We start from the raw sequence: 26,866 nt of genomic DNA, 5'->3' as shown, positions 1-26,866 counted from the left end.
TAAAGAGACCATTCAACAGTATTGTGTACATTTCAATGCTTTGTAGAGACTTGCCATGATGGGTATGTGATAATCCTTCTGTCTTAACCATTTTGTTTGCTCTGCATCTCAGAGTAGACCCACTAAGGGGTACGGATAACTTTCATTTCATTTCAATGGGTTTAGTTTGAGTACAACTTACAGGTGTACATGGATACAAAATAATGATGGCGACGCACACAGGACAAAAATAAATAAATGTAGATATACAAATTATATATCACTAATTTAAAAATAAATCTTCAGGTGCGTTACATTTTTTTAAAAAAAATGCAAGGAAGTACAATGTACATTTCAATGTTTTGTACAGACTTGCCATGATGGTTGTGTGATAATCCTTTTGCCATAACCCTTTTGTTTGCTCTGTGTCTGTTTCATAATTAACAATGCAGAAAGACACGTGTTGCATAATTATATAGTAGCTGATGAAAGTGATCATATTCTCTGCAGTTTATTACAAACTAGGTCTTCTTCAGTGTGTATTAGAGATGTGGTTGCTATTGATGAACAGGAGCAGGTAAGCAAAAATCTTTTCTTCCATTTATCTTTTTCATTTCTTTTTTGGTGACATACTTTGGTCTTACATTTTAATAGCTTGCATTTAACAGAGTTACACATCCAGAAATTAAGGCTACTTGCACAAAATCTGTGGGCAAAGAACTGATGCAACCATGGGGGAATCACAAACTGAATACATGTATACTTATATACAAGCCTTATACTGGTTCATTGTAACTACACTTCTCCCAGCAATGGCTGAATCTGTTTAGGGCTTTAAAGATCAGCATGAACACTTTGAATTGTACTCAGAAATGTACTGGGAGTCAGGGTAGATTCTGTAGGACTGGTTTTATATGGTCGTGGTGGCTTTTCCTAATTACCAATCTGGCTGCTGGATTCTGGATTAGTTATCATTTCTGAGTCATCTTCAAAAGTACCACACGTAGAGCCATACAGGTAGTCCAATTGGGAGACAAGCCGAGCATTTACCACTCTGGAGAGACAGTGCACAGCCAGGTTGTGTTTCTGCTGGTGTAGCAAACAGAGCTGGTATACAGCAGCCCGGGACGCAGAGTTCTTACTGTTACCTGAGAGGTGCCAAAACCACCTCCATTGTGTTCCTGGCTGGAAGAAAATCACAGATCTTTTAAAAGAAATATTTTAAAAAAGCTTCCCATCTTTGCTAAGGAGTTTGAAGCAACAGATATTGTTTTACACAGGTCAGCGATGTGGCTGTTTTTCGGTAGTGCTGTGCTTAAACCAACAGACAACAGAGTCAGAAGAATTCCTAAGGAAACAACACTTGAATCCCCAAGAATTTATGACTATTGTGAGTTGCTTGTTCAGATGCATTTGAAAACAACAGGCTAATGATAGGACAAAATAATTTGTACATATTTCTTTTAAGTGATATTCCAAAGCATTTGCTTTTCACAGAAGGATTTCCAGGCCTGCCTTAGTTACCCCAAAGAGGGCTTGATGGATTATAATGGATGAATTTAGCAGACCCCAAGGCCAAATGACTGTTTCTGTTTAATGCTTAAAACATTGTTTGCCGATAGCTCCTCCTGGTTGCTTCTGTTCATTACAGCCAGCAGGGGAGGAAGGCAGGATCCAGAACTTTTTTCTCTTCTCCTCATCACCATTGTACCTAAAATCCCATGTAGCACATCTAGATTTAGAATAAAGGTCTCAATTTGCTGAGAATTTCTTTGTTCTTGCAGAATGAAATAATCCAATATTGGGGATACCCCAGTGAAGAGCATGAAATCCTGACAGAGGATGGCTACTACTTGCAAGCAAACAGAATTCCTTATGGAATGCACAGTTCTGGGAAGACAGGTAATTTTTATAGGAATGCACATAGCTCGGAGAAAACAAATGTTTGCTTAGAAATGCTCAGAATTAACTAGCTCAGTTAAGTGAAGTTCACTAAATTAGTTCAAAAATATTTTAACTACACCTGACAGTAGCTGCCATAATTGCTGGATGAACTGAATGTGAATTAACTTCATTTGGGGGGTAATATTTTTCAAAAAATTCTAATTCATATTCAAGTCCATTCTCTTTTATGCTTTAGACTCTTTGGACTTTAAGGTTCGGAATGATTGAAGACAATAAGACATATCCTACTGTGTGTGTTTTGATGTGATCTTAAGTCTTCTTACCTATATTTTATATGGCAGCACAGCAGCTTATAACATCTGAAAGCTAAGTGAAATTGCCAAGGATAATTTGAATTGAACTGTGAACCAAATATTAACTAAACTACTTCATTTTGCAATTGGACAAACGTTTCTTTCTGGTAATGTTGAACTTTAACTAGAATTAGTTCATTTTCCAGAAAGACATTTGAAGCTCTTTTGTCTATGTCTCTGTGTGATGTTGAGTAAGAATGAAGTGCTTGGATTAAGCTTTTGTGGGTGCATAAATGGTGATTTAATTCAGAAAAGGGGTACCATCTTCTGCCCATTTTCTCCTATCTGAGCTCACAGCTAAACACCTTTGTCTTTCCCTACCTTATTTCTGAGCCATTCACAATAAGGTGGCATGGACTAAATGATTTATTTACGCCATTGAGTCAGGCCCTGCTCAAGACATTTCGCTGCTTGATGAGAAGGCCAACAGCCCTCTCCAATCCATTCCATGTACAGAAGCCATTCAGATAAGCCAAGGGACAACATCATTCATTTATCTTAGGATATAAGGGTTGGAAACAGCAGGGCATGTAACATGGTAATTACGAAGCTCCATCTTCCGACTTCCCACTCCAAATCCTCTGCTACCTGAAGCAACTGCCTCATTCTGCATATCAATAGGGCCAGCCAAACTATTGTTAAATAGTGCCGAAAGGTGGGACAGCCATGGCACATCACCTAGTTAGAAGCAATAATCTCTGTCATATACATAATTGTATCTATTCTGGACTAGAGAAGATCATCACAACGCACAATGTTAATGAAGTGAACAGAAATTATTTAAAACGTAGATTGTCTACAATATTATCTAATGCCCTTTTTCTTGTTTCCCCCCAGGTCCTAGGCCAGTTGTTTTACTGGTACATGGTGTTTTGAGTGAAGGTAGGATCTGGATTGCAAATCTTCCCAACAATAGCCTGGGATTTGCTCTAGCAGATGCTGGCTATGATGTTTGGATAATAAATACTAGAGGGACCAGCTGGTCTAGAAGACACAAGACCCTGTCAATTGACCAAGAAGAATTTTGGAATTTCAGGTATAAAGCACAACTTGTATCTTGGATAGTTGAGATAATTGTAATAATTACTGTCTCTGAATTATAACTGATACCAACATATCTTTTTTCCTTCTGTTGAGTCAGAAGTGTTTCAGTCCTGGAAAGACTTCCAAAAGATGGGACATGGTGGATTATGGTTCCTTTTCTTATTATTTTTAGAGCCTACATCAACATGACAAAATGCATGACTTTATATTCATGCAGGCTGAATTTGTGGAGCTCTGAGATGTAGCTAAGGATAATAGCTAGGACTGTGCATTCACTCTGGATGAATCCTAGATCCTGAACTGAATCAGGCCAATCTGGGATTTGCTGGGAATGTGTAGATGAAGCTCTAGATTGCCTGGGTCTGGGTTCACCTGGAGCAATACAAAGATGTCAATGGGGCAGCGGTGGGAGGACAGCCACACATTTAAATCACTTAACATTCTCTTTAAAGGCACAAACTCTTTTAGGAATGGGAGATCACAGCCCAAATCACCCCAATTCACCTCATTATTTGGGGCAGAGTCCATACACACCTCTAATAGTGTGCGCTACTAATGCAACATGAGGCTAAGGGGAGAAAACTTCACCTGCATTTTGTTTCTGAAATGTTCTATAGCTTCCATTAAATTGCGATATATGATATTCCAGCAACAATAAATTTCATCCTGCAGGAAACCAAGCAAGAAGGGTTGTATTTTCTCAGCGTGTCTCAGGGTGGGACACTTGGTAAGTAATATGAAATGAATGGAATCCATTTACTGCCTGAGCCCTTAAGTTTAAAACCTTCTTACAATCCAAAATTCACATCACAGATATAGTTCCGATCTAATAATTCAGACTGAAAGAACAAGCAGCGACTGAAGTGCTGTTTTTTGGTGTTGGTTTTGGGGTCTCTGGTTTTGAGGCCTCTTCAAACTAATGGCAGACAAGTATATAGGAAGATAGAGAGCTGTAGTACCAAGTCAGACGGTTGGTCCCTCCAGCTCAGCATTGTCAACACTTACTGGCAACAGCTTTCCTGGGTATCCGATGGGAGTCTTTCTCAGCCCTACCTTGAGACACCTGGACTGAGCACACATGAATGTGCTCTTCCACTAGGATAAGACCATTCCACAGTATGAGAGACCCAAAGATTCAGTGTGCATATTGGCTCTGGTATGTCTGGAATAGCTGCTGAATTCTGGAATTCTTTCTCTTTGGCAGGTTTAATTGGCTTTTCACTCAGGCCACAGGTTGCTCAGAAAGTCAAGCTCTTCATGGCTTTGGCTCCTTCCTACACATTTGTGGACACCAGTGGACCTGTTGTGCTATTTTTCATTCTTCCTGATGGATTTATCAGAGTAGGTATTTCTCATAGGTTTTCCTTGTGTGTATAATCAGCTCAGTGATATGGGCAGTTCATTCCTCAAGCTTGGGGGGGGGGGTCGTGCAAGATGTTATGTATGTTCCTTGGTGTCTCCTTCTCAGAGCTTGAGTCCGCATCACCATGCAGGCCAGACTTTTGAGGTCTGCATTGTGATTCACTGCCTGGCACGAAACAGCCAATCATGCACTAGGGGGCGGGGGGAGCAGAAGTGTATATAAATCAGACCCATTTCCATGTTTTCCCCATTCTCAATAATAAAGCCTCAATAAAATCTTTAAGTTGAATCACTGTCTTGGGTCTTGCATGAATAACTTGTACTTCCTTAGGAAATTAATCCTAAAGAGACTCACCAAGATCTCTTTGTGTGTTTATTTTACAGCTCATATGGGGGAAGAAAGAATTTGTCATTCTTAATAATAAACTGAAAAAACTGAGTGCCAAGCTGTGCAGTTATCCTGTAATAGATCAATTTTGTATCCAAGGTATTTTCCTAATCGCTGGATGCAATCTAAATAACTTAAACATGGTATGTTGCTAAATATATTGACAAAACAGCAATATATTTTATTCTAATAGATAAAGATAAATTAACCATGCAATCCAAAGCATGACTATTGAGTAACTAATATGATGGAGTTCAATAGTACATGCTTCAAGGTTATGCATGTATAGGATTGGAGCCTTAAATGTGCAATTGAGTGACCTGGTCTGTACATGTTGCAGCTAGAATTGAGAGGAATTGAGAAGAATCTTTGTAAAAGAGACCCTAGTACATTACCTAATTGATAAACTATATGGTTTTTGTTGTTCTTTCTGGTTTTTCTTGTTTTGAGTGCAGTAAAATAACAAGACTGTACAATGGTGATGGTATAAAATCAAGCCAAATTTTTATTGACAGCAGCAGACAGGGTAAGAGTTGGAATGGCCTTGGGTCCCAGTATCAGTTCATCATTGCACAAGCCCCATATTGATGGAATGGGCCTGCTGGCTTTGGACCACCCCAAACCTGTTTGGTTGGAGTCAGCCCATGTTTAACTTTGCTGGGGTGAAAGCCCAACAAACAAGGCCTCACTGGGCAACCATGGTGCAGATTCCTACCAGGCTAATACCTAACACTGAGCTTGCAGGTGGCTGTGGATAATTATTTCCTCAGGACACCCCCTATATTGTGCTGACCCTGCCGAGTTCCATTTCTACCCTCATACAAACAGAAGTAGAACAGAACTGTGAAGAGTAGGAGGATTAGGAGGAGGAAACTCACAACCACATTTTTCCTGAGATGGATGTTTTCCTTTGTAATATCCCTTTCCCTTTCTCAAGGTATATGTATGTTGTATTGCTCTGATGCTGGTGATGTTTTTATAGTGCAATTCATCTCTCTCCTTCCTCAGCATAATCAGAGATGATTCTAAAAGATATTTACATTCTTATTATTTTCCTCTAATCCAGAGTCGAGCAGATGTGTATACTGGAATTCTTCCAGATTTTACTTCTGTAAAAAACATGATCCATTTGGCCCAGGTGGGGTTCAATGCATATTTTTCCTTATTTCAAAATTCAGAGCTCATTTGATGTACAAATGAATGCTTGTTGTGTGTGAATATATAAGGGTTTTCTTTTTTTAATTTACAGAAGGTGACAGGAAAGTTACAGTAAATGAAAAACAATATAGCAATAAATGGTATATGACAAGCTACCACTCACAGGAGCTTTTTTGCCCTGAGTTATTGCTGGTGTAGTTGCCCGGTTACATGTGATATATGATATATAAGTGTCTACAGACGTAGAAATTGGCAATAATAACATGCAAATGAAAGCAAAAATAAATATCCTTAAATAGGGTCATGCAAAAGAAGAAGAAAAGTGAAACTTTTCTATTTCGTTGTCTAAAGAGTAGTTCTTAAACTTGAAACCTAAAGTGATTTTTTATTCATTATATTTGAAGTGATCATTAATTTGAATTTTCACACTGCAATTTCTCATTACCTTACACAGTTTGGCTATTACTAGGATAGTGAACATTAAGGATTGATTTTTGAAATGATTTTATACAAGTTGCAATATCATTTTCTTATTCATTTGTGATGTATGCAAAATATTGGTAAAAACAGATTGTATTTTTTTAAAAACCAGATAAATATGAAAATGTTTCCAGATAAAACAATAATACATTCTTATGAAACCACACACAAATTTGTGAAAACAATCTAGTAATCCATCATAGACTGCCTTGATTGGGTGTGCTCTTTATGTGTACAAAGAAATTCACGACAAAATAGTTAACTTATATTTTGATTGCTTGAAATTTATGGCAGGATCTTTGTTGACTATATAAACATATTATACCATATTTGCCAATGCAAGTAGATAAATAGGTACCTCAGTGGCAGGAAGGTAAATGGCGTTTTCATGCACTCTGGCACTCGTCACGGTCCTCAGTGCATCAGTAGCAGTTTAGTCATCCTGGCCACATGACCTGGAAAACTGTCTGTGGACAAACACCGGCTCCCTCGACCTGAAAGCGAGATGAGTGCCGCAACCCCATAGTCACCTTTGACTGGACTTAACCATCCAGGGGTCCTTTACCTTTTCTACCTTTACCATACCACATTATTATTACTATGATGATGATGATGTAGGCATCGGGGACAGGGTTCTGACAATTCATATTGCCAATTTTTAATCTATGTGTACTTTATAAATATATCAGCATAAAAAATTTGAAAATTCAGTACTTTCTCCCTTCTTTTATAGGTTTTTAAATCAAAAGAACTGAAATATTTTGACTATGGCAGTAAGAACAAAGCTATATACAACATGGTAATTATAAGGGTTGTTGTGATTGGGATTTGTCATAGATTTCAATGTGTTAAAGCTGCATATTTATTTAGGATTAATTCTCATTGAACTTAATGGGTCACAAAAAAAGATGAATAAAAGGTTTAGGAATAAACCCTGCACAAATTTATGACAGATTCGTTAATACGTTAGGAAAGAAAATTTGAAACAAATGCTCAAGGAACCATTTCCCCATAATTTTGATGACACTGCATATGAACCATCGTATTGGTTGATGAAACCCATTTTAATCATTCTGATATTTTCATCCACAGACCACTCCTCCAATCTATCAAATCGAAGACATGGTTGTGCCAACTGCTGTGTGGTATGGTGGACATGATATTATTGAAAACAGAAAGGACATTCAGCTGTTGCTTCCTCAAATCTCTAATTTGGTTTTCCATAAGTATATTCCTGAATGGCAGCATGCCGATTTTCCATGGGGTTTGGATGCTCCAAAGAAACTATTCCCTGATATATTTAAGCTGATGCTGAAGTACAAATAAAATGTTACAAAAGTCATATATACTGCATATATTCCATTAGGACTTATGACAACCCATGTTGGAGGTGTCATTTTTGGCGATTTTCCTTAAAAATACCTTAGCTATCTATGTGAATTTGCAAAAAAAATCTCAACAACTTTTCTGTCTGGATTTTCACTGTTGGAAATATGCCAGTCCTAATTCCATGTGACTGTAGATGCTGCAATACGTCTGTATAACATGTATATATGATCAATTTGTTAACTGAGTTTTGTTTCTATTACTTATTGCTTGCCATCAAATTAAATCTACCTGTTTGCACTGACACAATTGATGGTAGAATTGCTTGATCATGCATTGCAAAAGCACATTTCTCTCTGCAAAGGCCTCATCTTTTAGGCACAAAATAGATATTACCTGTTCTCATTTGACAGAGATCCCTGTAGATTAGAGGTCTTAACCTTTGAGCGAAGGGGATCATAGGCCCTTTTGAGAATCTGATGGAAGAAATGACCCCCCCTTGCAGAATTCTTCTCACAAAGACAATTTTCTACGGCACAGGAAGGAAATAAGATAAGATTTTTACATGCATCCCACAGGCATCTGTTTGGCCACTGTCAGAACAGGATGATGAACTAGATGGGCCACTGCCAGGGACTTGGCAGATGAGGAGGAGTGGTGGGAACTGCCAGTGTAAGTGGCTTACAGAGAGGGAGAAGAGGAAAGGAGTATGAAACCAAGACTATGGTGATCTGAAACTGAACACACCCCAGAAGAAGAAAGGAGCTTGGAAATAATGGGTGATGAAGAACAGGAGTGAGATAGCAGGTGCTCCAGCCCTGAACAGAGACAGGGGTCAGATGTATTAGAAACCGTACAGCAGGCAAGTGGCATGGTGTCTCTGGAGAGTATACTAGAGTCCCCTCCTTCCCCCAGGCGGGGCCTTTGGGTCTCAAAGCAGAAAGCTAAACAGACAAAAAGGGATTTCCTTAGAACCCATTGTAGACGGCAGGAGGAGTCTGAGGACTATGAGGTAGAAGGAAGGAGCATCATTCTGAGCAACGTTGGTTTCATTGGTTGAAATAATTTTTGGTGCCTGGTTTATGGGCCCCCTGAAGTTCACACATGGAAGCCTAGGGGTCAATGGACCCCAGATCAAGAACCCTGCTGTGGATCATTGTCCTGACAAAGAGATCATGATGCGAGAGGTAGTAGAATGTACACCATTTCTTCCAGCAACTCCTGAGCTTTGCACCCATGGAAGCGCCAGAAGTAGGGTGCTTTTTTCCAACTTTGTGCTCATACTAATCTCACCAATCCACCAGGCCATTGTCGGGCAGCTCAAAGGTAGCCAGGGAAGTGTTCTCTTCCAAGTCGCACTCACAGCTGGAAAGTGGTTCACGTTTGGGTTCTGGTTTCAGGCACAGCCCAGGACACGTCCAGGGATGAGCAACCTGGTCCCCACCACTTGTTGGACATCAGCCCCAGCCAGCATAGCCAACTGTCAGGGATCACAGGAAATGTAGTCTAGCAACAATTAGCACAGGTTGCAGACCTTCTCTGATTAAGATTCAGAAACCAAGGCATAGGACTGTCCATGTTATAACATAGAAAGTATTAAGTATCTGTTTCTTATGATGTTTCAGAAGAAGAATCAGCTGCAGCACTCTTATTACCTGTATACGGCATTTACCTTAAAACCCCCCAAAAGCTCTTGAACAATTGGAACAATTGGAAATAATTGTTACCACCAACAGCAAGCTCAACAGATCCAGCAGGAACCCAGTTTATTAAAGCTAATGCAACAGGACAACCTCACTAACCAGCAGAAGTGCTGGTTAGAAAAGACTGCCACAAGTCACATTAGAACAAAGCTTATACAGCAAACACAGCACACAAAGAGACATAAAACTTAAAAACATCCTTCTACATACAGCAAGAAAGGTTATAGGTCATAGTATATAAAGATGCATGACTCCCCACTGGTATCAATTTCCTTGGGGTGCCCCAAGACATTTGGTCTCAACTATCCCACTTTAACCCCAGCTACCTGGGCAACCAAGCCTTCAGTAGGGGCCATCTTACTTCCCTGTTCCCAAAGCATGTCAAGAAGCTTCATAGCTCAAAACACCAAAAGAAGCTTCATAGCTCAAAACTTCTCCTTACGCTATGATTCAGAAAATACCTTGTCATACCATAGGTAAGCACGCCACCCAAAACTATTCCCTTATCCTTCTAAATCAAACACTCTTGTATTCTTTAGTAATAGCCATTTCTTTAATCAACTAATACACACTGTTTCATAGTATATTTTAGATCTGGCAGTGAGAATCCGCCTCTTTCTTTTACATCTATTAAAATTTTATATTTAATCCTTGGCTTTTCCCTTGCCGGATAAATGTAACTATCTCTCTTTGCCATTGTTTAAAGCAGCTCACCGGAATTGTCTGAAATATTCATCTATACCACTGCCCAGAAAGGAGAGTCTCATCCTATTCCATCTTTCTTTGTCTCGCTTAATCTTACTCTACACAAGCCCATAATTGTTCTGGATCAGATTCATTTATAATCCTTCTAAAGTCCGTTTCTCATATAACTGTGTGGTTCCTTTGTGTCTCACTGTTATTCCTCCAACTCGTCTTGTTGTTATACTTCTGTTACCTCCACTTTTTTTCCCCTCCCAGAAATCTTGTGCTCTTTGCAGATCTGTACATCTATGACTTTCAACTTTGTAAGTGGAACTCAGTCCCTCTGGGTATTCCCATCTAAATGGCATCTTCTGTTTCTTTAATGCCTCAACCAAAAATCTGTATTCTTTTATTTTATTTGGGATTTCCTTAGGAATTATAATCCTTTGATCTTCTATGCTTAGATTGTTTTGAAAATGAGTTTGCAATTTTTTATCTCTCATTGCTCTTGAAGAAAATTGCACCAAAAAGTCCCCTGGGAGTTTCTTAGCTTTCACATATGATGATTTAATTATATAATCTCTGTCTATTGAATTCTCCATTATCTCTGGTTGCAGTTGTGAAAAAGATGCCAATTCCTTTGCCAATCTTTTTAAAAAATCTTCCTCCCAAAGCTCCAGTATACCTCTAAATCTCATATATATATGAGATATATATATATATCCAAGACTGCAATCCTCTAAGGTTTATTTCTCAGCTTGCAGAGCTGACACCTGACCTTGAACTTCTACTATACACTTCTTCCTTTTTTGGTATCTTGGCTCCCTTCAGAAAGTTTTTAAACTGACCCTTCCAATGGTGTTGTCCTTTTAGCCAAATCTTTAATGTCACTGGTACAATCCTTAATGTTCTTCAATAACTCAGCCAATCTAAAGAATTTTGTTCTACAGATAAATGAATTCACATCAAAATCTCACTGAAATCACCTTCATCTGGCAGCGACGCTTTTCTGCCACGAGCCGTCACCATCTGTCATATCCCTTTTCCTCCAACAGTTGGTAGTATACCTTCAAAAATATCTTTATTGCTTTCCACACCTATCTTCTCTTGTCATGACCTTATTTTGCCACAAGATGGTATTTTCTTAAAGTGTATACCTCTTTACATTCCAAGGTGCTCTTTTCCCATAGTCCCAATCCTCAAACCTTTGGAACTCAGCAAAGGATCCCTGGGGGTTCATTGCACCAAATTCAAGTATTTACCGTATATTGTACCCAACAGAGTCCATTGGCTACAACTATAAATGGAAAATAATTGTGGTAGAAACAGTCCTTTATTGAATTACTGTATTAATTTATGTCCTCCTATTTCGCATTTCTCTATCCACTCCTTTCTTCAGCAAACCAAAGTCCCCCCCCCCTGCAAAAAAAAATCCTCTTAAATCAGCATACAATCCATTTTAATAGTCAAGTACCTTTCGGTATAATTTTAATCCACAAAGGAAATTAGGGTTGAGATTGTCTTACCAGTTATTCTTGGAGTAAACCTTCCTGCGTCATTCGCCATCCCCTTTTTACTCAACGCAGCAAGACGTTACTTGGCAAAGTAAATTAAAGCCAGCACACAGATTTATTTTGCTGCTTGTTGTTTACCATTTTAAATGGGTTGCCCTCCTCACGGTGTTTCTGTGGTTTTATCATCCAAATTTAATGGGATAGAAGAGGAAAGACAGCCGCTTTTCAAGCAGCCTGGCACGGCTACTCCTGAGGAATCAGAAATGGAGTCCCTACATGGCTCCTTCTACCCATCTTGAATGTCGCCCTACGCTGGTACCACTCACAATAGGGAGAGGCTCTCTTTCTGGCTTGGGCTCTCTACACAGCCCTGGTACCCACTGAGGAGATTGGGGACACGGTGCTGTCACAGCCCCCTTTAAATTCCTCATGGAGTTGCCCTTTAAAAAATGTGCTTTAAAAAGGACAACAAATTCTAAATCACATAGTCTACAGCAGGCATCCCCAAACTTGGCCATCCAGATGTTTGGGGACTACAACTCCCATCATCCGTAGCTAACAGGACCAGTGGTCAGGGATGATGGGAATTGTAGTCCCAAAACATCTGGAGGGTGCCTGGTCTATAGGAAAACACAAACAGTATCTATAACTGCATTTTGTTTTCTCTAAAGGTCAACTTGAGTCAAGTAGGATTAAAAGCGTGTGTAATGGTTCTAGGGGTTGCTCGTGCGTAAGCTTGTCCCAACGTCTGGCTGGGTTGCCTGACTGAACCTTTTCTATCCGGGCAGCCACTCGCCCGTGACCGTCTCAATCGCTGGCAGAATCCGTCAGTGGGAGTTTCTTAAACTTCTTCCAGCAAAGAAGTTCTTTGACACCAAGTCTTCGCCTACTTTCCCTGCGCGGAAGCCTTCTGCGCAAGGAGGGCGTGGGCAGCGGAGGACCCCTTCTCTCCCCGCTGGTCCCCGGCAAGGAGTCATGGGACCGCCTCACCGCTTCCCCCATCTGCCCCCCTTCTCCACTGGAGCTACGTTGATTCTCTTCCCCAGAAGATGGGCTGCCTCTCCCACTCCCGGGACGCTCTCTGGGATCCCTTCGGAGCTTGCTCTCTCCCTCGGACACTGATGGCAGTTCCCTGACAGCGTGTTTCATGGGGGCCAGGAGATTGAGTCACTGGGGAAGAATTCATGAAAGCTGGAAGGGAGAATTTCCTCTCACACTTTGAATTATTGGGGGAAATGCTCTGCTTGGTCTAGCCAAGTGGATACTCATGTTGTGTAGAATCTACAATTCATCAAAACTTTCTAATTTACAAGGCCTTTGTACCTCTAGGTCTCATTTAATTTGAATCTAGAAAGGAACAAGAGTGAATTAAAGCACACACACACAGAGAAATCATATGAATGCCAACCCCAAAGTAAGATCAAGTGGATTAGGGTGGCTTATTACCAGGTAAATGTGTGTAGGATTACACCCGCAATCAATCGCTTACAAAATCCACATAGGCCTCATAGTTCAGGTGCTTAACCTACATATTTCAGAGGTTGAATGTGTAATGGTGTCCAGGGTACTGCATGCCACCATAATTATTCACAAAACATATGCAGCTAAATTCCCTTCAATACTTCTGCAGCATCCAGCTGAAATTCAGACTCTGTTGAAGAGGAGCAGGTAAGCCAAAACCTTCAGTCTGCTTTCGGTGGTGTATGTTTTCCTGTTGCAGCAACTTTTAAAAAACTGTATTTAAGCATAGCTTGTATTTTGAGCAGAGCTCTCTATTAATGCCCCATACAAGTGAATCATAGTTAAACTTGCACTATTTCCTAAACTGAACAATAAGAATATGAGATCAAGTTTATATCCTTCTAACCACTCCTTTCTTCGGCAACCCAAATTTATTGCAATTCCTCTACAATATAAATATAAATATAAATATGACTTAATCTAAAAATAAGTAAGTGGACTACATTTTTTTTAATAAAACAAGGAATTGCAATATGCATTTCAGTGCTTTGTACAGTCCTGCCTTATCACTAGGCCAATGCTCAGTGTGCGATGATATTTTTTTGAAACCCTTTCTGTTGCTCTGGATCTGCTCCAATAGTGTATGATGAAACAGATATTGTTCTCTGTTGCTGATTACAACCTAGGTCTTCTGCAGTGTCTGATTGAGACCTGGTTGCTACTGATGAACAGGAACAGGTAAGCAAAAATACTTTCTTCCATGTCTCTTTTAAATTTATATTTTGCTGACATAACTTTTGTCTTGCATTTTATTGGCTTGCAGTCTTAAGTTGTACATTTAACAGTGTTTTGCATTACTGTATTGAAGTAAAATCAAGTAAAAAATGAACAGACTTGCATCCCATTGTATATAATAGTAGGTTTTACACACTACCAATGCAAGTTTAAAGTGTATTGTACCATTTTAAAATAAGTTGCAAACATGTTAGCCAGGCCCACACAGTTTAATTGATTGAGTCATGGAGTGCTGCAGACCCCATTTCCCAGTATCCCAGCAGCAACAGACTCGTCTGTGATAATGGTCCAGGGAACAGGAATTCCCAGCATCTTCAGACTCCAATGAGAACTCTATTTTTTGTTAAGTTGTGGGTGAACGTATAAGACGACACAGCGATTCTTCAAACAGCTCTTGTTTATTCACAGGCCAGAACAGAACTGAACTGAAGGGTTCAGCCAGCCTGCTTATATAGAGCTCCACTACAACGCAACTGTAACACTTTCTGCAACTATCCAATCACTGAATGTCACTTTCAATCCCTTATTTGCATATGTGGACCTGAGTGAAAACTATCTGCAGTATCCCCCTGCTGGCCCAGGGTCAGAACTTCAGTACATAACAATTTCCCAGCATGCTATTTGGTGTCATTAATTCCTCATCTGATTGATTGTCTGCTTCCATGCCTGCTTATTCAAAGAAAGTCCCAACAAGTTCTGTGGGGCATATTTCCAATAAATCCCCATTATCTTTGGTTCAGGTGTCCAGTTGATCTCATACAGTCCAAATTTTCATTTTCTTCATAACCATCTCATTTTCCATCTGAGCTGGTTTGCTGTGACATTGCTTCATTTGCACAATTGCTGCTCTCCTTCCTTTCTGGAAGTGTTGTTCAGACTGTGTTGCTCCTTCAGCCTCCAGTAAGTTGGGCAACTTTGTTTAAGTAATCCTTCCACCAAACAAAAGCTCAGCAAGAGATTCTCCATGTTCAGTGGGAGATTCTCTATAATTTACAGCCAGGTATGAGCCAATACCTTAATCATGCTCTGAAGCAACTTAGAGCTTGAAGTGATATGAAGAAACTCACATACGGTGGGAAAATTCTTACTCATGAGGCGCAAACTGGGGCCATTACCTCTCCGAACCACCTCAAGAATGCTATGTTCAGCAAAAATGGATACTATTTTCCCAGTGACTAGGAAGCTGCTTCCCTCAGAATCCAGCATGCTTACCCTTATTTCAGAGATAGTCATGACTTTTCCTCATGGGACAGATCTTTTTTCAGTGTTTCCCCATAATGACCGCTCCCCGCATAAAACAGGGGGCGACCTTTGCGTGGACGCACGCAGCCCCTGCATCTGGAGCGGCTCCATCAGCATAGGCTTGGCTTCGCCTTCCCTCAGGTGGGATACCTGGAGGTCTCTGCCTACCCCAGTCAGCTGTCCAATCCCACCTGGGGGAAGCGTTGCCAAGGAGTTCAGGCCAGGTAGGGGAGGGATTACCTGCCAACTCAATAGAGGGAGAATCTTACCTGGGAAGCCTCACTTGGCTCCAGAGCTTCTCCCACCCTACCCACCCTCAGTTAATGTATTATTTTGCAGGTTAACTTTTCTTCACAGGTATACGGGCACTGCTACATTAAGGTCGTTGTCAAAGGGCCGGAAAGGAATTTCCCTGCATTGGCAGGTTGCGGCTTTCCCATAGCAAAACATCACAACTTTGGGGGTATCAGGCCTTGGGTGGAATCCTTTTGTCCATCTTCCTCTTTGCAGCGGTGATACCAGGGTTCCCCATTAAAGGGGTTTCTGAAGGGAGGCTTTGACCGTACGCCGAAAGGTCGTCATTGTTCTCCCCTGCGGCGGCAGCGTAACGGGGGCGGCTATCTCTGCTTGAACATATGTTCTCCAGAGCCGGCCCATCCCCCACACAAACACTGGATAACCCTGATGCTGCCTAGGTCCCCGGCTGGGGACTGGGGAGGGGGAACGCCCAATGCCTGAGCCAAGGTCTACCCACATTTGAAATTTAATAAAGTTGTGGCCAATTTAATCCCATAGCACGCCGCTCGGAATCTGTGGACTCTGCCTGTCCACGCAAAGCATCCATCTCAGTGACTAATATTTTCGGATGAGAGATACATTATTTCTTCCCTGCACAGAACCGCTGGAACTGTAATCACGCTCCCTGCCCTCAACATGTCTAGAACCATTCTAAAAAACGCTTCCCATCTTTGCTAAGGAATTTGAAACAACAGATATTGTTTTTCACAGGCCAGCGATGTGGCTGTTTTTGGCAGTGGCGTGTTTAATCCAACAGACAATCGAGTCAGAAGAATTCCTAAGGAAACGGCACTTGAATCCCCAAGAATTCATGACTATTGTGAGTTGCTTGTTCAGATGCATTTGAAAACAACAGGCTATTGCTAGGACAAAATAATTTGTACATATTTCTTTTAAGTGATATTCCAAAGCATTTGCTTTTCACAGAAGCATTTCAGAGCCTGCCTGAGTTACTACAGAGAGGGCTTGATAGATTGCAATGGATGGATTTAGCTGACTCCAAGGCCAAATGACGTATTTTGTTTAATGATTAATACATAGTGTATTGATTGCTCCTCCTCTGCTTTTGTTCATTACAGCCAGCAGGGGACAAAGGCAGAATCCAGAACTTTTTTCTCTTCTCCTCAGCACCATTGCAACTAAAATCCCCTGCAGCACATCTAGATTTAGAATAGAAGTCTTATTCTGCCGAGCCTTTCTTTATTCTTGCAGAATGAAATCATTCAATATTGGGGATACCCCAGTGAAGAGCATGAGATTTTGACAGAGGATGGCTACTACTTGCAAGCAAACAGAATTCCTTATGGAATGCACTGTTCTGGGAAGAGAGGTAATTTTGGAATGTAACAGGTTGGTGTTTTTTTTTTAAGGAAGTGTACTTAAAGGATTCAGCATAGCCTAGAACTTCTTAAGCTTAAAGTTCCTAATTGTTGCAGAAAATAAGTCACATGCAACTGCGTGTGTTTTAATGTTTATTTGCCTATATTTTATACATCAGCACAGCAGCTTGTAACATTCTGAATGCTGATAAAAAATTGTTGGGGATAATTTGAACTAAAATCTGAACTGAACATGAAACAGTTCATTTTGTAAGTGGACAAATGTGAACTGGAATTAGTTCCTTTTTGGTCATGTTCAACTTGATCTAGAATTAGTTCCTTTTCTAACAGCCCTTTGCAAGCTATGGAATCTTTCTTGAAAAGCAAAGGAATGACTTGTCTACACAGGCATTACTGTGAGTTCTTGATCTGAGTTTCCTATTTTACTTGCTGCATTATTTTAATGAATTGTTTTGCTGGATATTTTAATGATGGATGCTTATATGTGTATTGGGTTTTTGTATTTTGTAAACTACTTAGAGACCTATCTAGCATTAAGCAGTACATGTATTATTGTATTAAGTGGCTAACAACAACTCCTACTGAGAACAATATTATCTAATGCCCATTTTGTTTCTGTTCCCCTCCCACCAGGTCCTAGGCCAGTTGTTTTACTGGTACATGGTGTTTTGGGTGAAGGTAGGACCTGGATTATAAATCTTCCCAACAATAGCCCGGGATTTGCTCTAGCAGATGCTGGCTATGATGTTTGGATAATAAATACTAGAGGGAACAGCTGGTCTAGAAGACACAAGACTCTGTCAATTGATCAAGAAGCATTTTGGAATTTCAGGTATAAAGCACAACTTGTAGCTTGGATAGTTGAGATAATTGTAATAATTACTGTCTCTGAAGTATAACTGATACCAACACATCTTTTTTCCTTCTGTTGTGTCAGAAGTGCTTCAGTCCTGGAAAGACTTCCAAAAAATGGGAAATGGTGGACTATGGTTCCCTTTCTTGTTATTTTTAGAGCCTACATCAACATGACAAAATGCATGACTTTCTCTATATTCATGCAGGCTGAATTTGTGGAGTTCTGAGATATAGATGTGCATTCACTCTGGATGAATCCTAGATCCTGAACTGAATCAGGCCAATCTGGGATTTGCTGGGAATGTGAAGCTCTGGATTGCCTGGGTCTGGGTTCACCTAGAGCAGGGGTCGGCAATCTGCGGCTCCGGAGCCACATTTTACACCTTTGCCGCGGCTCCGCAGATCCTCGGGGACCCTGAGCAGAAAAGCAGAAGCGCCAGAAAGAGGAGGGGGATGGAGCTGGGCAGCCGAGCCGGGCAAAGCAAGGCGGCGGCGGCAGCGGAGCTCGAGAGGCGGCGGCTGCTGGGATGGAGGAGGAGGCGGTGGCGGCCGGAGAAGGGCTGCTGCTTCTGCCGCCGGAGGGAAGTTCTGCCAGGCGGCTTCATGGCTCATAGCTTCCCCCAGGGTAGGACGGGCGGCGGTGGTGGTGGTGAGGGGGAACGCTCTCCCAGGCCACGCTCTCCTCAGCCCCGCGCGCGAGGCACCTGAGGCGAGGGAGAGAGAGCGCGCGCTCGCAAGAAATAGTGGGGCGGGTGTTTTGTGTGTGTGAGGGGTGGCGGTGGTGCTTCGGGATCCTTTTCCGTGCCTTGCTTCTGAGTGGCCGCTGAGTTGAGGGAGAGCACCTGAGGTGAACCACAAAATGGGCCCATCCTCCCTGTCAGGGAGGAAGGGATGAATTACATCAGCGACGAGGAGGGGGTCCAGAGGTAGCCAGCAGGAGAGGCGGGGGAGCACGAGAGAAATTGCAGAGGGGGGGGGGGCTGTTAGGCACCAAAATCCTGCGTGTGGGATTTCCCCCGTTCTCTCGTGCCTATGCAATTCCTGCCCTTCTCCCTTCCCCCTCAAGATTTGCTGCGGAGACAAGCAAATGAAGAAGAAAGGGAAGAGTATTAGCTGACATGTCCCCGGATTCCATGGAAAGCACTACAGATTCCTTTGCTTACCAGCTCTTTTTATTTTAAGTTGGCTTCAAACCTGTAATTGTGTAGGTGTATGTATGTATACATATACACACATAAATATTCATATCTCTTCCCTCTCACTTTCCTTTCACCCAGTTTCTCTGGCACTGGTTTATGAATGCTGCTATGTAGAAATGATGAGAAAGTTGCACCAGCATAAGGAATGGATATGTGCTGTTAGTAAACTGCAGGGAGGGACAGACACTTTTCTATGTATTAATTTGTATAATGCCCTCTATGCACATGGTGCTTTGCAAAAAATGGATATGAGAGGTACCATACCCCTCTTTGCTATCTGAAATAGACTCAGGGAAAAGAGAGAGAATGGGGGAAGGGGAAGAATGTGTGGTTATTTATATTTGGCTTGTTTTGCGGCTCCCAGTTTTGTTTTTTTCTTCGGAAACGGGTCCAAGTGGCTCTTTTTGTCTTAAAGGTTGCAGACCCCTGGCCTAGAGCAATACAAAGATGTCAATAGGGCAGCGGCGGGTGGACAGCCACACGTTTAACTCTCTTAACATTCTTTTTAAAGGCACAATCCCATTTAGGAATGGGAGATCACAGCCCAAATAATCCCAATTCACCTCATTATTTGGGGCAGAGTCCATACGCACCTCTAATAGTGTGCCCTACTAATGCAACATGAGGCTAAGGGGAGAAAACTTCACCTGCATTTTGTTTCTGTAATGTTCTATAGCTTCCATGAAATTGCGATATATGATATTCCAGCAACAATAAATTTTATCCTGCGGAAAACTAAGCAAGAAGGATTGTATTTTATCGGCTACTCTCAGGGTGGGACACTTGGTAAGTAATATGAAATGAATGGAATCCATTTACTGCCTGAGCCCTTAATTTTAAAACCTTCTTACAATCCAAAATTCGCATCACAGGTATAGTTCCAATCTAATAATTCAGATTGAAGGAACAACAAGCAGGGACAGAAATGCTGTTTTTGGTATTGGTTTTGAGGACTCTGCAAACTGGTTGCAGATAAGCATATAGGAACATAGAGAGCTGTGGTACCAAGTCAGACCGTTGGTTCCTGTATCTCAACATTGTCAACACTGACTGGCATCAGCTTTCCTGGGTCTTTCCCAGCTCCACCTTGAGACACCTGGGTTGAACACATATGAATGCGCTCTTCCACTTGGATAAGACCATTCCCCAGTATGAGAGACCCAAAGACTGAGTGTGCATATTGACTCTGGTTTATCTGGAATAGCTGCTGAATTCTGGAATTCTTTCTCTTTGGCAGGTTTAATTGCCTTTTCACTCAGGCCACAGCTTGCTCAGAAAGTCAAGCTCTTCATGACTTTGGCTCCTACCTACACATTTGTGGACACCAGTGGACCTGCGGCGCTATTTTTCAATCTTCCTGATGGATTTATCAGAGTAGGTATTTCTCACAGGTTTTTCTTGTGTGTATAATCAGCTCAGTGATATGGCACTTCATTCCTTCATTCCACACCAGTGGACCTGCAGTGCTATTTTGCAATCTTCCTGATGGATTAATGAAAGTAGGTATTTCTCATAGGTTTTTGTAGTGTCTTCATAGGCGCCAAACCCATGGGACCCTGGGGTCCTCACTGCCACCCACTCCCTCTGAGACCACCTCTGCCCGCTGTGGTGGTTAGCCACCTCTGCGTGCTGCCTGCTTGGCCTGCAGCAGTGGAATGGCATGAAGCAGTCCGACACAGTTGTAGCAGGCACCACAGGGCTCCTGGGAGACCCATGCACTCTCTCAAAGGCCCCACAGGGCCTGCTGCAGTTGTGACTGGCTCCATTGTCCCACCCACTGCCTTTCCTCTGGAGTTCAGGCCTGGTACAGTCGTGGGTGAAGTGCGGAGCCAACAAGATGTGGCTCATGGAGACTGTGGAAGCGGCCGTATTGGGTGGTGCCCAGAGGGGGCTGGGGTGATGCATGGTGACAGGGGGCAGAGGCATCATTAGTGTAGTGTGTGCCGAAGTTGGGCACTCCTGAGTGTGTTAATGCAGTCTTCTAGCATAATCAATTTAGTGATATGGGCAGTTCAACCCTCAAGCTTATACATTGGTGGGGGTGCGTGTCATGCAATACCTGGTTTAATTAAGAGGATTTAATTTCTAAATGCTTGGAAATTAATTCTAAAGAGAATCACCAAGATCTCTCTGTGTGTTTAATTTTACAGCTGATATGGGGGAAGAAAGAATTTGTCTTTATAAGTAACAAATTGAAAAGACTGATTGCCAAGTTTTGTAGCTATCCAGTAATGGACGAGATTTGCATCCAATTTATGTTCCTTGGCTCCGGACGCAATCCAAATAACTTAAACGTGGTATGTTGACTCTTTATTTTGCTAAACATATTGGCAAAATACCATACTCCAGTCCCCACAACAGCAATATATTTTATTCTAATATTTAAAGATAAATTAACCATGCTTTGGATTGCATATTGAGTAACTAACATGATGGAGTTCAATAGTACATGCTTCAAGTTATGTCTGTATAGCATTGGAGACCTAAATGTGTAATTGAATGACCATGTCTGTACATGTTTGAGCCAGAATGGAGAAGAATCTTTGTGGAAGAGACCCTGGTATATTACAGAAGGGATAAACTATATGGCTTTTGTTGTTTTCTTTATCTGTTGATATCTCACGGGGTAGAAAACTGGTGGCTCTTCAGATGGTTTCAGATTCCAACTCCCATTCATCTCAGTTTGCCTGTCGAAGGGTCAGGGATGAGGGCAGTTAAGAGCATAAGAAGAACCTGCTGGATCAGGTCAATGGCCCAGCTAGTCCAGTGTCCTGTTCTCACAGTAGCCAGTCAGATGGCCAAACCCCCAAGCAGGACCTGAGCTCAAGAGCAACTTGTGTTCAGAAGCTTTATTGCCTCTGTCCATGGAGGCAGAACATGGCGGCAAGTTGCTCTTGTAGTCTAGAGTCAGGGAATGGTCTGAAGATGAGGACTGTGGGATGCATTCTATGGCAGACCAGCTTTTCTCTGATGGAGAGCTGGAGGGGGAAGAGTCACTCCCCTTGTCCACATGTTCAGAAGCAGAGATAGAGAGACAGAAGCTGAACAGCTTAGGGAGGAGTTACCCAGTTGTGAAATAATGACAAGGGAACCAGAAGGAAGGGGACAGCTAGTCAAGATGTCAATTGAGAGTGTGGGGGACCCCTCCCCCCCATGGACTCGGGAGGTCTGAATGTATCAGAGAGCAAAGGAGGCAGAGAGGGGGAGGAACTTCCCGTTGGTGCCTTGAATGCTGTGGAAGTTGGAAGGAGGATTCAGAGTAGTCAACTGCCCTCCTTGCGGAGAGGTGTATATTTGTGCTTGTAAAATGATGTTGTAATCAAAGGACTATAAACCTATCAACTGCTCATTAATTCTTATCTGTGAAGTTCCCGAGGGGAGGGGAGGACATTCTGTGCCTGACATCTAGCAGTGTTTGGAGCTGTACAAAGCAGCCACTCCCTATACATCAGAACACAGTGATCTTGTAGCTTTAATTGAAACAGATGAAAAATAGGACATTACAACTTAACTTGTTATTTATTTGTAATCTTTATAGCCCATCTTTTAATTTCAAGAAATTCACAAGATGGGTCTCAAGCAACAAAAAAATAATGATGTCGGAACTATGTGACCCATAGATAGCAGCAAAATAACAAGATTGTACAATGGTGATGGGATAAAATCAGACAGCAGCAGACAGGGTAAGGGTTGGCATGGCATTGGATCCCAGGATATTCCACAAGCCCCATGTTGATAGAATGGATCTGCTGCGTTTGGACCGCCCCAAACCTGTTACATGAGAGTCAGCCAGTGTGGTTCAGATTCTTCCTGACGTGCATGCTAGGCAAGTAAGGTCTCACTGGGTGACCAGGGGGCAGATTCCTACTGGGCAGATACCCCAACACTAAGCTTGTGGGTGCCATGATCAATCATCACCTCAGGTCCCCCCCCTATACTGTGTTGATTCTGCCCAGTGACATTCATGCCCTCATACAAACAACATTCTTCACCTAACAAAGGAAGGTCATAATTTCACAGAGGTAAAGCAAGTGCCAATCAGGTTGAGTTATTTAAGATGATTTGCTTGCCCTCTCAACCAATGACCCAAATTGCTCAGTGAGTGCTCTTACCCTAGTGTGGGTGGGTAGGAAGCTTTCATGGCAAATTGGCCTTGAGTATCATAGGCAGCAGCCTTATATAGCCTTTCCACTCTTCTTTGCAAGGGCTCATGGGACAGTTTTTCCCCACTACACAAACAAGATACTGGGCAAAGTTTTTCCGCATTCTGTGGGCCACAGAGCTGCCGGGCAAAGGTGTCCTGTGCTTATTGATCACGGAATGATGCTTAAAATAGTATATATATATTTTTTAAAAATGCAAATCGGCATGAAACTCACGACCACATCAATCCTGAGATGTATGTTTTCCTATGCAATATCCCTTTAAATTTCTCAAGGTATTTGGATATTGTATTGCTCTAATGCTTGTGATCTTTTTGCTAGTTCAATTCTTAAAAACATTTCCATACTTATTTCTCCCCACAGACCCGAATAGATGCGTATTTTGGAATTGTTCCTGATTATGGTTCTGTAAAAAACATAATCCACTTGGCCCAGGTGAGCTTTAATGCATATTTTTCCTTATTTCAAAATTTAGAGGCCATTTGATGTTCAAATGAATGTTTAATGTGTGTGGATATTTTTTAAATTTTCAGAAGGTGGCAGGAAAGTTACAGTAAATGAAAAACAATATAGCAATAAATGGTATATGACAAGCTGCCACTCACAGGATCTTTGTTGCTTTGAGTTACTGCTGGTGTAGTTGCCCGGTTACATGCAATATGCGTCTACAGGTGTAGAAACTGAGAATCATAATATGCCAATGAAACCAAAAGAAAATATTCTTAAATAAAGGTAAAGGTACCCCTGCCCGTACGGACCAGTCTTGACAGACTCTAGGGTTGTGCGCCCATCTCACTCAAGAGGCCGGGGGCCAGCGCTGTCCGAAGACACTTCCGGGTCACGTGGCCAGCGTGACATCGCTGCTCTGGCGAGCCAGAGCCGCACACGGAAACGCCGTTTACCTTCCCACTAGTAAGCGGTCCCTATTTATCTACTTGCACCCGGGAGTGCTTTCGAGCTGCTAGGTTGGCAGGCGCTGGGACCGAACAGCGGGAGCGCACCCCGCCGCGGGGATTCAAACCGCCAACCTTTCAATCGGCAAGCCCTAGGCGCTGAGGCTTTTACCCACAGCGCCACCCGCGTCCCCTTATTCTTAAATAGGGTCATGCAAAAGAAGAAATAAAGAGAAACTTTTCAATTTCGTTGCCTAAAGAGTAGTTCTTAAACTTCAAACATCAAGTGATTTTTTATTGATTATATCTGAAGTGATAGTTAAGTTTTAATTTGCAGATTGCAGTTTCTCATTAGCTTACACAGTTTGGCCATTGCTAGGATAGCGAACATTAAGGATTGATTTTTGACATGATTGTATAAGGGTTCCAATATCATTTACTTATTAATTTGCAAAGTATGCAAAATATTGCTAAAAACAGATTGTATTTGAAAAAAACAGATCTATTAAAACTATCTATTTAAAGAAAAGTTTTCACAATTTTTGCAGGGATTACGGACAGGTTTCTTTCTGTATGTTATAAAGATGCCTGCATTAAAAATTTGAAAATTCTGTACTTTCCCCTTTATTTTATAGGTTTTTAAATCAAGAGAACTGAAATATTTTGACTATGGCAGTAAGAACAAAGCTATATACAATACGGTAAAGAGTTAAAGAAAAGAAATGTTTCACGAGTAAACCAGGCACAAATTCGGAGACAGTTGGGTGGGGCCTTGTATGCCTCCTTCCAGCACCTTCTGCAGCTAAGCTGGTGCCAAATGCATTGCTCTACTTCCTTTGGACCACATCAGTGCAGCCGAGATGGTGGTCTTATTGTCTGGGTAGCCCAGGTCACTTTGGTGCTGCTAGTGCAGTGGTTGGACTTCACCCCTGGAAACGCACTCCATTCTCTCCCAAGACAGATGGATACCAACATTGTAAACCTAGATCCCATCCCTCTCCTGGTAAACCCTTGATGCTTCCCACTATTCCTTGTGCAGCCATGCCTGGACCACATGGCTGAGGTCCCAGATTCCACAGCCCAAATGAACACCTAAAGAGCACCAGATAGCACTGGCAGTGACAAACCATCCTGACTCCAGCATCATGGCCAGCATGCAGTATTCCAACGAAGATTTTATAGTCAGGGGTGACCACCCTGGCATTTATGTGGTTAGAAATCTTCTTTTCTTTTCTTTTACTTTGAAATCATATTATCCTTTTCTTACATCAGAATGTTGCTTATTCCCAAGGAGATGTGTTTAACCTCAGAGCAGCAGAAGCAAACTCAGTTTTATTCCTATAGTCATGGTGGTGCTGTTTTTGAAATGCTTTAAATATATAAAGCTGCACATGTTCAGCATGTGTGTGTTTGTGTATGTATATATATAGCTTCAAAACAGTTATCTTGTTTGTAGAAGCAGCTGTGAAGCCATGCAATGGCAGTAGAAAAGAAATATTCTGAGAACTTCAAAACTGAAGTCATATGGGCAGCTTTCTAAAGCCTGCTCACTGCTACCTGAAAAACGATTAAGCCCAGAGCCTAAATGTGCCAAGCTGAACTTTAGCAGGCATGCACATTAATCCTGATACACATCCTCAATGTCATTGTACATCCCACAATGTTGGTATATCCTATGCTCAATCCAGTCAAGTAGTTGTCCTGCACATAAATCAAGAATGCACAGTAAACAATTAATACGTGACAGATTCATTAATACAATGGAGAAGGAAATCTGATACTAATGCTCAAGGAAGCATTTTCCAGAAACATAGGTCACACATCCCAGAGTTTTGATGGTTCTGCATATGAACCATCAGACAGCTAAGAAAACAGTTAAAATCTAAGATTGGCAGATGAAGACCATTTTAATCATTCTGATATTTTCATCCACAGACCACTCCTCCATTCTATGAAATCGAAGACATGGTTGTGCCAACTGCTGTGTGGTATGGTGGACATGATATTGTAGTAAACAGAAAGGACATGCAGCTGTTGCTTCCTCGAATCTCTAATTTAGTTTTCCATAAGTATATTCCTGAATGGCAGCATGCCGATTTTTTATGGGGTCTGGATCCTCCAAAGAAACTATACACTGATATATTCTATCTTATGCAGAAGTACAAGTAAAATGTTATGAAAGTCACTATCTGCTTATATTCCCTGCGATTGTAGACACTGCATTGGTCTGTATGACTTGTATTTATGGTCAATTTGTTAACTGATTCTTGTTTCTATTACCTATTGCTCGTCTTCTAATAAAATCTACCTTTTGGCATTGACACAATTGGTAGTGAAATTCATTGACCTTGCACTGCAAAAGTATACTTCTCTCTGCAAAGGCCTCATCTTTTAGCCACAGCGTAGATGTTTCTTGTTGCTCCTTGTAGATCAGCGGTTCTTAACCTTTGAGCACAGGTGCTCAAAGGCCCTTTTTAGAATCTGATGAAAGCAGTGGAGCCCGTTTGCACAATTTTTTTCACAAAGACAATTTTCTAAGGCACGAGAAGGAAAGGGAGGGAGAATAATTTTTGGTGCCTGGTTCATGAGGCCCCTAAAGTCCACGCATGGAAGCCTAGGAGGCCATAGCCTAGGGGTCCATGGTCAAGAACCCCTGCTGTGAATCCTTGTCCTGACAAGGAGATAATGCGGCTAGGGGTGGGAGGTGGCACACAATTTCCTCCAG

The 26,866-nt window shown here is 41.7% G+C and overlaps 1 protein-coding gene and 1 pseudogene across 5 annotated transcripts; both read left to right on the top strand.

Moving 5' to 3' along the window:
- The first annotated feature begins 483 nt into the window (after window positions 1-483).
- LOC310679013 (lipase member M-like) lies at window positions 484-26,326 on the top strand. Of its 4 annotated transcripts, XM_083443700.1 has the most exons (11): window positions 13,986-14,095; window positions 14,561-14,734; window positions 16,403-16,511; window positions 16,904-17,021; window positions 17,665-17,863; window positions 19,762-19,871; window positions 20,323-20,459; window positions 21,236-21,382; window positions 23,612-23,683; window positions 24,777-24,842; window positions 26,077-26,326. In XM_083443700.1, exons 3-11 carry the CDS (start codon window positions 16,410-16,412, stop codon window positions 26,308-26,310), a joined length of 1,185 nt encoding a protein of 394 aa, XP_083299826.1. In that variant the 5' UTR covers window positions 13,986-14,095; window positions 14,561-14,734; window positions 16,403-16,409; the 3' UTR covers window positions 26,311-26,326. The 4 variants fall into 4 exon arrangements, with proteins under 4 accessions (XP_083299825.1, XP_083299823.1, XP_083299824.1 ...); XM_083443699.1 differs by lacking the exons at window positions 13,986-14,095; window positions 14,561-14,734 and adding an exon at window positions 484-556; XM_083443697.1 differs by lacking the exons at window positions 13,986-14,095; window positions 14,561-14,734 and adding an exon at window positions 13,422-13,564.
- On the top strand, window positions 1,119-8,304 carry LOC310679030 (lipase member M-like; annotated as a pseudogene). The gene is made up of 9 exons (XR_014515484.1): window positions 1,119-1,369; window positions 1,764-1,881; window positions 3,075-3,273; window positions 3,899-4,008; window positions 4,486-4,622; window positions 5,028-5,174; window positions 6,098-6,169; window positions 7,403-7,468; window positions 7,762-8,304. The product of XR_014515484.1 is annotated as a lipase member M-like (transcript).
- Window positions 26,327-26,866: the final 540 nt, after the last annotated feature.

This window comes from Podarcis tiliguerta (assembly GCF_965153285.1).
Source record: "Podarcis tiliguerta genome assembly, chromosome: 5".
Taxonomy (NCBI): Eukaryota; Metazoa; Chordata; class Lepidosauria; order Squamata; family Lacertidae; genus Podarcis; species Podarcis tiliguerta.
This window is presented reverse-complemented; position numbering and strand designations above follow the sequence as displayed.

Excerpts from the sequence above, each read along its gene's own strand:
- LOC310679013 (XM_083443697.1), top strand. The coding sequence starts at position 13,449 with ATGGTGTCCAGGGTACTGCATGCCACCATAATTATTCACAAAACATAT. Across the intron at positions 17,864-19,761 it reads GAAGCATTTTGGAATTTCAG|CTTCCATGAAATTGCGATAT; the intron begins GTATAAAGCACA and ends AATGTTCTATAG. Across the intron at positions 20,460-21,235 it reads TTCCTGATGGATTTATCAGA|CTGATATGGGGGAAGAAAGA; the intron begins GTAGGTATTTCT and ends TTAATTTTACAG.